The 13,295-nt window shown below is 32.2% G+C and overlaps 1 protein-coding gene across 1 annotated transcript in view; it reads right to left on the minus strand.

Annotated features, from left to right (window-relative positions):
* CDH12 (cadherin 12) overlaps positions 1–13,295 on the minus strand; it is a 1,005,439-nt gene that overhangs the window by 58,930 nt on the left and 933,214 nt on the right. Inside the window, exon 8 of the mRNA XM_007188231.2 lies at positions 1,160–1,347. Coding sequence (XP_007188293.2) covers positions 1,160–1,347 — 188 coding nt within the window. The remainder of the gene's footprint in view (positions 1–1,159; positions 1,348–13,295) is intronic.

Raw genomic sequence — 13,295 nt, forward strand, 5'->3', positions numbered from 1 at the left:
AATTAAATGAAGTTCACTTTTTTGCCTGTGCTGTATTATTGGAAATTCCTATAATTTACCTCATTGTTATAGAAATAATCTACACACCCCACATACAGTCATGATTTTTCTCTTTCTCACATTTACATTCTCCTTCTTCATGCCCCTACCTGACAAAAAACGAACTACATACACTGAGATAGGGATTCATTTCCAATATTTTGAATTTTGCTCTCCATCCTCTTTTATATAAAACAATTTAACATTACTCGAGGGCTTCCCACCGCATTCCACCTTTCTGTCCCCTCCCTCCTTCTCGTTAATTTTTCTGTTCACTTCCCTTGTCATAGCCCCTCAAACCCAGTGCTACCCATTCTCATTTCGTCCACTTGCCAGTAGCAGCTCTCGCCCACATCAGAATTCCTCCAGTCTGAGGTCCAGGCTCACAAACAATGTGTGAATTAGATATTTATATTCTCAGAAAAATAATAAAAGGGGCAAGACCAAGCCTGGTGTGCATAGAGTTTACTTCTAGATCTCATTTTTAAATTAACCTTTTCGTCTGAGTTGATAACATTAAAAAATTAAATTAAAATTTGACTCTGGTAAGAATTTTTAAAGGATTTAAGCAAATTCACAGGCCTAATTGTTTCAACATAAAATATATACCTGGTGAATCACAGAATAAAAGTGTCTCTGGGAGTGAATACTTCATAGTCACCTGGTCTTTTTTTAATTTAAAATATTGCTCATTGAAGGAAAATTAAAATTTCCGTCATTTTCAAGTTTTATTCTTTCTGTTCATTAATTTTTATTGGGTAATCTACTTTGAAAAGCATGTCTATGGGGCTTCCCTGGTGGCGCAGTGGTTGAGAGTCTGCCTGCCAATGCAGGGAACACGGGTTCCAGCCCTGGTCTGGGAAGATCCCACATGCCGCGGAGCAGCTGGGCCCGTGAGCCACAACTACTGAGCCTGCGCGTCTGGAGCCTGTGCTCCGCGGCAGGAGAGGCCGCGATAGTGAGAGGCCCGCGCACCGCGATGAAGAGTGGCCCCCACTTGCCGCAACTAGAGAAAGCCCTCGCACAGAAACGAAGACCCAACACAGCCATAAATAAATAAATAAATAAATAAATAAATAAATAAAAATTAAAATAAAAAACAAAAAACGTGTCTATGTACCTTTTTCAATTTGAGGACTCCTTCTTGTGTATTCTGATCTGTGACGATGTCAAACAAATTTCCCCCATCTCCTGGAACAACACTGTATTCAATTTCCGCATTTTGTCCAAAATCAGGGTCCACAGCTCTTATTCTTCCAATAGCTGAGCCAATAGGGGAAGACTCAGGAACTTTCAGGTGGAAAATGCCTGATAAGATATATATAATTTTTGTATACAGTTGAGTTAGTAAAGTACATAATAAGATTACCAGCCTTGAAAATATAGTCTACAGAAAATAAATCAACTCTAAAACATAATAGTGCAAAATTGAAAGGCAATTTGCTGTCCAGTTAAAGATTATAATTAGGAGTAATAATTTCACTTTTCACTTCAATAGATTCTGTTGTAGCATTTCAAGTGGTCATTATAAATAGTAGAAAGTGTTAAATTAAAATTACTGTGAAGAAATAGTTTACATACTAGCACCATCTAAGTGTAACCAGTATCAAATGTGAAGGTGGGAATACTCATGAAATAAACGGATACTAATGCAAAAGAATCCAGGATACAAGACATAGATTAAAAAGATACATAGATAGATGATAGATAGATAGATAGAAGACAGATATTTAGATATTTATAGAAAAATAAGGCTGTGTGTCCTAACATACATAAATATAAAACATATATGTAAATGAATATAATAATAGATGAACTATTTCCTCAATAAGTATAAATCATTAAACTAAAAATTACTTGTAAAATAATAAGTGTATATATATATTTATATCTATGTATTAAATATATGTACATATATTTAATCTATAATAGATTTAAGTATAGTATACTACAGACTAATATTCAACTTATACTTAGTAAATTTTTAGTAGATTCCCTTCCAGGTACTTTTACACACTTTTAAAGTCAGGATATAAAATTCTATCTCCCAATTTTTTAACGTTAAGGAAAAGAGAAAAGTAAAATGCTTATTGTTTACCACCAGGTGGAGCACCAACATTACTATAAATTTGACAGAGTCAGAAAAACCTATAAAAATCTCTATCTATATAAAATATAATAGAATCAAGAAAAATTATGGTATTCCACAAAAATGAAAATATATACATTGTTTAAAAGAGTTTACAAAATCTTGTAAGGTATAACGTGAAGAAAAAAATATGGGCTATTTTACTGATATCTCACCAATATAAATATTAATAGGTTAAACAACAATCTGTTTAAATCAAAAAAAAGGAAAGAAAGAAAATAGGAGGAAATGAAAATGCTAAAGCAAAACTAAACACAAAAATATAAAGTTTAAATTAATATTGACACCAGTTTAAGCTTCTGTTAGTAGATTTTGGATTCTACTTTCCCATGAGTAAAGCAACCAGGGTAATTAATTTGATTTGAAATTCTAGTTACATTTATAGCAATTAAATTAGGAAGGTTTTAATATGTTCTTTGGATGTTGAAGTTCATTCAACAAGCTACATTACAGTATTACAATTGTTTCCTTTGAGATATGAGAAAAAATAATCATTCACATTTTATGGAGATTCTGCCAAATAGCCTATTCTTTATTCCCAGTTATTTTTAGAGGTCTATTGTTGTTTCACAACCGGTTACAAAATTTTCCAATTTCATTAGCCCAGGAAGCACTTAAATCTTGCCATCTGCTTTTCTAACCCCCGCCCCCAAAAAGGATATCTACTTTTTGCTCCTATAATGTTAAAATCAGCCTTATTTATATCCATCCAATGGACATTACCTCAACGGGACATATAATATATTTAGTCTTGAGAGAGCTAAGTATTTACCTAAAATTGTTTGTTTCCATGTAATAGACAGAAAGTACATTTTACAATGGTATAAAATACTTGCTTAATTAGTTAACTTAACAGTTAATTAACATTATAGCTGCCTTCAAACAAAATATGAGAAATCTCTCTAAAAGAGAAAATGTAAATGTTAAATAAATAAATAGATACCAAATAAAAATACTTCAAGTGGCAACAACGGAGTGTTATGTAGACATTATAGAATAACTTTGGTTGAAGAATTCATACTTATCTATCAAACTAGCAACTTTTCGTAAACTGTAATTATGCTTCATTAGGCTTTATTCCCTAAACACTTAAGAGAGTGGCTATCCTATAGAGTTGTCCAATGTTTGTGAACTTAAAGCAGGGTTTGAATTTGAGACAACAGGAGCAAAGAAAAAGAATAAAATTATGGGTTACATTGTATACCCATTGCCTCCAAAAAGGGTAAAGACAGATATCCAAGGGGAATTTGTCTGAGTTCAAATAGCCATGATTAGTAAGCAGGACATAATGTGGCTTTTGCAACCTAGTTGCTATAGAGCATGTGTTTCACAATAGCCATATTAAACCCTGATCCTATTGAAGCACTCCTGAGATATTAGCAAACAGAAGGATGCCTGAATTCCTGTTTAATGTGGCAAGAAAGCACGTGACACAGTTATATAAAGTTGTACTAAATTTCTCAGTGACAAATTCCAAAGAAAAAGGACAAGACATAGAACATGTGAAGTATTTTTTATTTCCTTTTTTCTTCCTTTCTTAGCACCTATGATTTACCAGAAATGTGTCTATAACCTTTGTGTCTCATTGTGTGATTGTGATATTGAAATGAAGAAACACCAAAAGCCTTGAATCTATAGTGTGATCTGTCATGGTCTAATCTAACAGTACATCAGTAAGTGTTAGGAAAGTTCTTGAATTTTTCCAAATAGAGCATTGGAGGTCTATGTTGGAAAATAAATGCTCCTCTAACAGGATATTTAGTTAGGAAACATGACTAAAAATTACTGAAGACATAGCTGGCAGAGATTTGAGAGAGATAGGGAGCTGTCAAGTGTAGTGGATTTCAAGTTAAAAAGATGGCCAAGCAGTGCATGATGGTGATGGTGTTGCATCACTGGGGAAAAGGGAGGGTTGAATGGAATCTTTAGGAAAATATGGGCATCTAACTTAAAAGCTTGGAAAATTTCTGCTTACTTTATCCAAGCTATTCAGGGGGAGCAACTTTAGGTTACATGTTAGGTTTATGAGTTTGCTTTTCATTTGAACATTTAAAAGTAAAAATAATAGAATCAAAAAATCAAGGGAAATAATCTAGTCTGGTGTCATCACGTAAGCTTATGGTTAGTGAAGGTGAAGAGTTTAGCCAGAATTGAGAACTTTCAATGTCAGAAAAAAATTTAAACTCTGAGAGGCTAGCTAAAGGACATCAGATAATATAAGTATAGATGAAAGACTATATGCCTTTTCAAGACTATAGGCTGAGATAAGACTTTTATGTTTTATGAAAGAACATTTTATGAGGCTAATAACAATAAATGTGAAGACAGCCATACTTTGCAATCCTCTATCAATATAAGTTAAATAGCAGTTTTAGAAAAAGTTGTCAGCATATAATTTGCCTGCAAAATTCATAACTATCTAACAGCATTGGAAAACTTGTCATTAAATTGAAATATTAGTCTTGTCCTAAAAAGATGGACTTAATAGCATTCCACTAACATGCCCTACTAAAATTAAGATATAATAGAAGTAAAACAGTGTTTTCCACTTACATCTGTTTTCTACATTGAGGTTTTAGTGTACATAAAACAAACACATACAGAGCACTGAATTTTCTGTTCTTTGCATAACAAATATACATTGTAGTAAGGTGGAAGATGCATTCATTAAGACAAGCATTTCTCAGTAGAACATTGTAGTTGGTAATAAAGTCTACAGAACATGGAACAAGTCAGAGAAACTATGCATTAGTCTTGTCAGATTGTTTAGGTTATGTCATTTTATTTCCAATGGCTTGACATTTTATCATTTCTAGAAACTCAACAGCAATAAAGCTAGGGTCATTAAGATTAATTCAAAACTGAAGTAAATCTTCACCTGTGCCAAAGTTGGATCGCTTATGATGTACTATGTAATTACACTGCCATCATTTTCTGGGCATCCTACTTTTGACACATATGAAACATCTTAATGGCACTACCTCTACAACACACATTAAGATAGAAGACAGGCGACAAGAAATTATTCACAGAGTCAATAAGAATATATACTTACACAGTTATCAAATATGCATGCTAGGTTTAACAAAAAATAACCATGTTCCCATAGAAAAGGAGAAAACTGCATGTAGTGAACTAAGGTTCTAAGGTAGAATTATAGTGATCAAATTCTCTAGCTTCTTACAGATAATGTGCCCTGTTAATTCCAAAGGTAAAAGTATCTGTTACTTAATTATAGGCTAAGTGGGCATCCTCTAAGTAACTAACGCTACTCAAAAAATTATACTTTGATTATTAGAATTTGCACTGCGTGTGTGTGTGTGCATGTGTGCACATTCATTAATACCTAAGGACAAAGGATTTATATTTCCTTCCTTTTTCTTTGAGAAAATTTCCAAGTATTGATGAACACACCAAAAGAGATATATTTACTTAACAAAATACAAATTAATATGTTGCAGTTTAATCAGAAATAAAGATTATAGGACCTGAATAAATACATTTAATGAATGAATGAATTATACAGTACTGTGGCAACATTCAGCCATAAGAATAGAAAATAAAAAGAAGGTGGAATAATCCATTACAAATTCTCTTTTGAAATACATTTATTTTATGCTTATAGTAATAACTTATCTAAAGTTACTGAAAAACAATACATAAGAAACCAATGTTCAGCTGCACATAAAACGTATCTATACGTAACAAATAACTAAGTTGGAGGTAATTAGACCTAAGTAGAAATTATTTCAAATTGATAAGAATGTTAAACATTTTTAAGAACTTGAAAGCATATACTTGAGACGATTTAAGGAGATGATTACTTGAAATATTACATTTACATTTCAACTTTAGAAAATAGAGAGGAGAATCAAAATGGCAGAGTAGAAAGGACTTAAACTCATCTCATCGTTTGGGCACACCAAAATTACAACTACTTACAGAGCAACTATCTATGAGAACAACCTAAAGTCTTACAGAAAAGATTTTCTGCAACTAAAGATATAAAGAAGGGACCACAACAAGATGGGTAGAAGGGGAGGAGATGGGCTATACTCAAGACCTACACCCCCAGGATGATAACTGGCAAACAGGAGGGAAATTACAACCACAGAGTTTGAAAATGGAAACACAGCATTCCAAAACCTATGTGAAACAGCAGAAGCAGTTCTAAGTGGGAAGATTATAATGATATAGGCCTACCTCAGAAAACAACAAAAATCTCAAATAACCAATCTAACTTTACACCTAAAGGAATGAGAAAAAGAAGAATAAGCAAAACTTAAAGTTACTAGAAGGAAGAAGATAGCACAGAGCCAAGAAGAAATAAAGGAAATAGAGGCTAAAAAAAAAAAAAAAAGAAAAGAAAAATCAATGAAACTAAGATTTAGTTCTTTGAAAAGATAAATAAAATTGATAAACCTCTAGCCAGACACATCAAGAAAAAAAGAAATTAAAATGAAGAAAAACAAAAGTGAAACGGGAGAAGTTACAACTGACACCACAGAAATACAAAGGATCATAAGAGATTATGACAAAAAATTATATGCCAAAAAATTGGACAACCTAGAAGAAATGAATACATTCCTAGAAGCACTGCATTCTTCCAAGACTGAATCAGAAAAAAATAGAAAATCTGAACAGACCAATTACTAGTAATGAAGTGTAATCAGTAATCAAAAAACTCCCAATAAACAAAAGTCCAGGACCAGGCAGCTTCACAAGTGGATTTTAACAAACATTTAAAGAAGTTAACACCTATTTGTCTCAAACTATTCCAAAAAATTGAAGAGGAAGGGGCTCTTCCAAACTCATTCTGTGAGGCCAGCATCAATTTACAGGACTATATCCCTGATTAACATAGATGCAAAAGTCCTCAACAAAACATTGGCAAGCCAAATTAAACAATACATTAAAAGGTTCATACACCATGACCAAGTGGAATTTATACCAGGAATGCAAGTATGGTTCTAAATCCACAAATCAATCAATGTGATGCATCACATTATCCAATGTGATGCATCACATTATCATAGGATAAAAATCATATGGTTATCTCAATACATGCAGAAAAAGCTTTTGACAAAATTCAACATTCATTTATGATAAAAACTATTAACAAAGTGGGTGTAAAGGAAACATATCTCAACATAACAAAAGCTATATATGGCAAACCCACAGCCAACATCATAGTCAATGGTAAAAAGGTGAAAGCATTTCCTCTAACATCAGATACAAGACCAGGATGCCCACTCTCACCACTTTTATTCAACATAGTATTGGAAGTCCTAGCCACAGCAATCTGACAAGAAAAATAAGTAAAAGAAACCCAAATTAGAAAGGAAGACATAAAACTGGTATTCTTTTCAGATGACATAATCTTATACATAGAAAATCCTGAAGACTCCACCAGAAAAAAAAAATAAACTATTAGAACTAATAAATTAATTCAGTAAAGATGTAGGATCCCAAATTAATTTACAGAAATTTGTTGCATTTCTACACACTAATAATAACTGTTGGAAGAAAAATTAAGAAAACAATCCTCTGTACAATTCGATCAAAAAGAATAAAATACCTAGAAATAAGTATAACCAAGGAGGTGAAAACCTGTACTCTGAAAACTAAAAGACATTGATAAAAGAAATTGAAAACTTACAAACAAATGAAAAGATATACCATGCTCATGGATTAGAAGAATTAATATTGTTAAATATTCTACCCAAGGCAATCTACAGATTTAATGTAATCTTATTAAAATACAAATAGCATTTTTCACAGAACTGGAACAAATAATCCTAAAATTTGTATGGAACCACAAAAGACCACTAATAGCAAAAGAAATCTTGAGAAAGAAGAACAAAGCTGGAAGTATCATGCTCATGGATTTCAAACTTTACTACAAAGCTACAGTAATGAAAACAGTATGGTACTGTTAGGTCAATGGTATTGTTAGATCAGTAGATCAATGGAACAGAATAGAGAATCCCCAGAAATAAACCCATGCACTTATGGTAAATTAATCTACAACAAAGGAGACAAGAATATCCAGTGGGGGAAAGATCACCTCTTCAATAAATGGTGCTGGGAAAACTAGACAGGTACATGAAAAATAATGAAACTGGACCACTTTCTCACATGATATACAAAAATAGACTCAAAATGGATTAAAGACTTAAATTTAAGACCTGAAACCACAAAATTACTAGAGGAAAACATAGGTGGTGTGCTCTTTGAAATCTATCTTAGCAATATTTCTTTGGATTTGTCTCCTCCTCCAGCAAGGGAAACAAAAACAAAAATAAGTAGATGGGACTATTAAAAAATTTAAAAAAAAACACTTCTGAATTGAAGATATTTCCAAATGATATATCCAGTAAAGGGTTAATACCCAAAATACCTGAAGAACTCATAAACTCAAAAAAAAAAAAAAAATTTAATAATAGGCATAGGACCTGAAAAGACATTTTTCCGAAGAAGTACAGATGACCAACAGGCACGTGAAAAGATGCTCAACAACTCTAATCATTAGGGAAATAAATATCAAAACCATGAGATATTGTCCCACACCTGTCTGAATGGTTATCATCAAAAAGCCAAAAAATAAGTGTTGATGATCCAGCAATTTCAATTCTGGATATATACCCAAAGAAAACAAAAACACTAATTCAAAAAGATATATGCACCCATATGTTAATTGCAACATTAGTTACAATAACCAAGAAATTAAAGCAACCTAAATGAACATCAAGAGATGAATGGATAAAGAAGATGTGGTACATATATACAATGGAATATCACTCAGCCATAAAAAGAATGAAATCCTGCCATTTGCTACAACATGGATGGATCTAGAGGGTATTATACTAAGTAAAATTAGCCAGACAGAAAAAGACAAATATCATATGATCTCACTTATATTTGGTATTTAAAAAACAAAATAGAAAAAACAAAACAAAAACAGACTCATAGATACAGAGAACAAACAATGGGTGGTTTCCAGAGGAGAAGAAGGTGGTGGGGATGGGCAAAATAGGTGAAGGGAATTCAGAGGTGTATACTTCCAGTTATAAAATAAATAATCACAGTGTCATATTGCACAGAGTAGGGAATATCATCAATGGTACTGTCATGGCTTTGTATGAGGATAGATGGTCAATAGATTTACTGTAGTGATCTTTTAGTGATGAATTTAAATGTCAAATCACTATGCTGTAGACCTGAAACTAACATAATATTGTATATCAAATATATGTCAATTTATAAAAGTGAACTATTTTTTGATACATGCTACAAAATGGATTAACCTTTAAAGATACTGTGCTAAGTTAAACAAGCTAGTTATAAAAGATTACATATTGTATTACTCCATTTTATGGAGTGTACAGATAGGCAAATCTACAGAGAGAGAAAGTAGATAAAATTATGCATGGGAGTGGAGGATGCAATTGAGAGGAACTGGGGAATAACTGCTCATGGGTATGTGGTTTCTTTTTGGAGTGATAAAAATATTCTAGAATTAGATAGTAGAGATGGTTGCACAACTTTTTGTCTATAGTAAAAAGCACCAAATTGTACACTTTTAAAAAATAAAAAAATAAGTAAAAAAAACTTCGTAAACAAAAACAAATAAATAAATAAAATTTAGAAAATAAATACATATTACTATAAAACTGTTGATTCAGTGATTGAAGTCAGACATTAAATTGTTCAAATAGTGATCTTGTGTATATGTGTGTGTGTGTAATTTACCATCTAATTACAGAGAAGTAAAATGTTGCTTTATAAATATTTTAGTGTTTTAATTACTTAAGCAAGTATAATAGCACACAAAATGATCTTGCCTTATCTATAGGAAATAAAAAGGTAATAAAAGCAAAAACCATATCTCACATGACCTTGTCTCATATTTCACAGAAAAAAAATAATATCATCGAGGGGATAACTCAGCTTCCTGAACTTTTAGACTCTCCCACATCATGTTACCATTAGTCTAAAAGTGTACAACATGCAAGATGTAATAAAACCCTTTTTTTCCCCTTTGTCTCCCACTGTTCCTTTAGACTTTCTTCATTGCAAGTATGCTTTGCCTTCTCTGCTCATCTTCAAATAATAGTCTTATGTTGCCTTTAATTACCAAAATCTAGATCTGGAAATCAGAAATTTCCAGTATATCATATTAATTAGTGTTTTGATCCATATGCAAAATTAAGACTTCTCCTGTCTGTCAGTCCACCCCCAAGCCAAACTGGGCCAATGCAGATGGGGCTTCAGTTTGGAAATGGATGGCTTGACAGGCTTTCCCTGTCTCGTCATTCACTTGCCAGTATTGAAAATTCCAACCAAACCAATTCCAAACGAACTATGAAACAAAAATCCATTTATATTACTTAATGATTGTCAGAATAAAAAGTGTTTCCTGATTCTCAAAAATATGTATTTTTAATATATGTGATTTATACAACCACTACTTCCATTACATAGTAAACATGATGTAGATCTTGGCAAGAGAGCACAACGTTTCAAGTGCATCAATAACCTTCCGTTGTACATTCATTTTATGGAGTACATTGAATATTCCCTTAAAACTTCCATTAATCATGTAAACCTTTCTTTTGTCCTTGTCTATGTAATTTCTGACCCACCTAACAAAACATAGTAGATGGATAATTCTCATTGATATTGCCCAATAATTTCACAAAAATGGGCCACATCTGAGGTTTTATTATAAATTATAAATATATTCAACATCTTACAAACTAGGCCTGAAAAATGTTTGAAATTCAAATTCACCTGGGAATACTTATTTAACCAAAAGTTTGATTTTTCACAGATTTGTTTGTAACATTGTGAGACTAGTCTAGAAAATAAACTTAACCAAAATTAATTTTTTCAATAGCACCAAGTTCATTGATCTACAAATTTTATTTCTAAATATTCATATGTTAATGCATTAATGTATGTATACAATGGTTTAAATTTTCATTAATTGACTGTATTTTATAATTGAACACTACATATCTCTTCCCTATCTTGTTGCTTATGCGTAAAATGTTTCATTTTCCCACTGCTCCTCATCCCCCTTTACATAAATTCTATTCTTCATTCTTTCAAGGACAACTTCAAGTCATTTTTTGATGAAATTTTTTCTTGTTTTTGCACTTCCATGTTTTCATGATTCGTTAAATAATACATTATGTTTTTTCAATGGTCTAAAATATTTTGGTACACATTTGCTGTTCCACTGGCTAACTCTTCTTAGAGGTTTCAGAAATCAATATTGATATTAATTCCTTCTACATCCTCTCAGATCTGCTCTGTAATGATTTGGTGCCCATCTTACACATTTGCATATCATTGTGTGCATAAGTCTATCATTCATTTTACTTCAAATAGTATAATTGTCCATTATACACAGAGCTGCTTGAGGGAAGAGTTTAATTTTTTTATCCCCTTTATACATACAAAAAATGATATAGCCATTTTTGCATTTACTTTTCTATAAAACTAGCAATCCATGAAACATAATTCATTAAAGGATATAGTTTATTGTGTCCAATATTTGTTAGTAAGATAGATATGTGCAAAATATTTTGTTTCCATGGTTTTAGTATTATTTATATCGTGTTTAACTCTCATAAATACTGTGTAAGTCTAATTTCTTTGCCTATATAAATGCTAAGACCAATAATAAGGCAAATATGAAATAGATTTAAACCATGTGACATAAATGAGAATTTAGGATACCTTCACAACTGTGGTTAAAAATATACACCATTGTCAGAAATATATGTATTAAAGGTTTGAGGTGGTGATTTTTAAGGTTCTTCTTTTACCTTTGTTCATTCACCCTCCTGGGTTTTCTTACATTCAAAATTAAAGAATTATGCCCTCTTTAATCTGATTAATTCCATCCATGCCTCAAGTTTCATTTGTCACTTCTATCATTAAATGTCTCTCGGAAGTGTTTTTTTGACTCTGACTTCTCGTTGAGGCTCCCTATATTTTCAGCCATCATTTGTTCATTTCCACTCAAATTTCAGCATATCAACAGAAAAACCATCTCCTACTTAAATAATTTCTTCACATGCTCTTTATCTTACTTATCTCTGAATCCAATAGATCACAAAGTCCTTTGCATTCTGCTGCTGTGTATTTCTCAATTCTGGCTCTGTTTGTTTATTCCAAACAACTGCCCTGGGTTTGTGCCACATCTTCTCTCTACTTCAGTGTTTACCAACTTAACAAAGTTATTTTTTAAACATATCGATTTATGATATTGCCTCTCTACAAAAAAGCACACACATACATACATAAATACATGTGTATAATTCAGGATTACGGCACTCTGCAACCAACCTTCTCTCTTTCAGTCTGTTAAATTCTTACTATACATTTCTTCTTAAATGCTATATCCTTCATATTTCCTAATAATCCCAGCTAGATCTAATAACTGTATCCTATTTATGCCAATAATTATTATGATCATATTCCTATTATGGAATTTTACTGTGGTTGTAATATATTTATACATATAGATATTTGTCTTATAGAGTGCACTGTTGACTGAGAAAAGTAAATATAGTATTATTCAATTCATATCTCTTAAGAATCAAGAACAAGTATGAATAAATACATATATTTGATTGTATAAAAGTGGCAGGAATTTTTTTTAACATCTTTATTGGAGTATAATTGCTTTACAATGGTGTGTTAGTTTCTGCTTTATAACAAAGTGAATCAGTTACACATATACATATATCCCCATATCTCTTCCATCTTGCGTCTCCCTCCCTCCCACCCTCCCTATCCCACCCCTCTAGGTGGTCACAAAGCACCGAGCTGATCTCCCTGTGCTATGCGGCTGCTTCCCACTAGGTATCTATTTTACATTTGGTAGAGTATATATGTCCATGCCACTCTCTCACTTCTTCCCAGCTTACCCTTCCCCCTCCGCATATCCTCAAGTCCATTCTCTAGTAGGTCTGCGTCTTTATTCCCTCTTCCCCCTAGGTTCTTCAAGACCTTTTTTTTTTCTTCTTAGATTCCATATATATGTGTTAGCATACGGTATTTGCTTTTCTCTTTCTGACTTACTTCACTCTGT

The sequence above is a fragment of the Balaenoptera acutorostrata genome, chromosome 2 (genome assembly GCF_949987535.1).
Source record: "Balaenoptera acutorostrata chromosome 2, mBalAcu1.1, whole genome shotgun sequence".
Classification (NCBI taxonomy): domain Eukaryota; kingdom Metazoa; phylum Chordata; class Mammalia; order Artiodactyla; family Balaenopteridae; genus Balaenoptera; species Balaenoptera acutorostrata.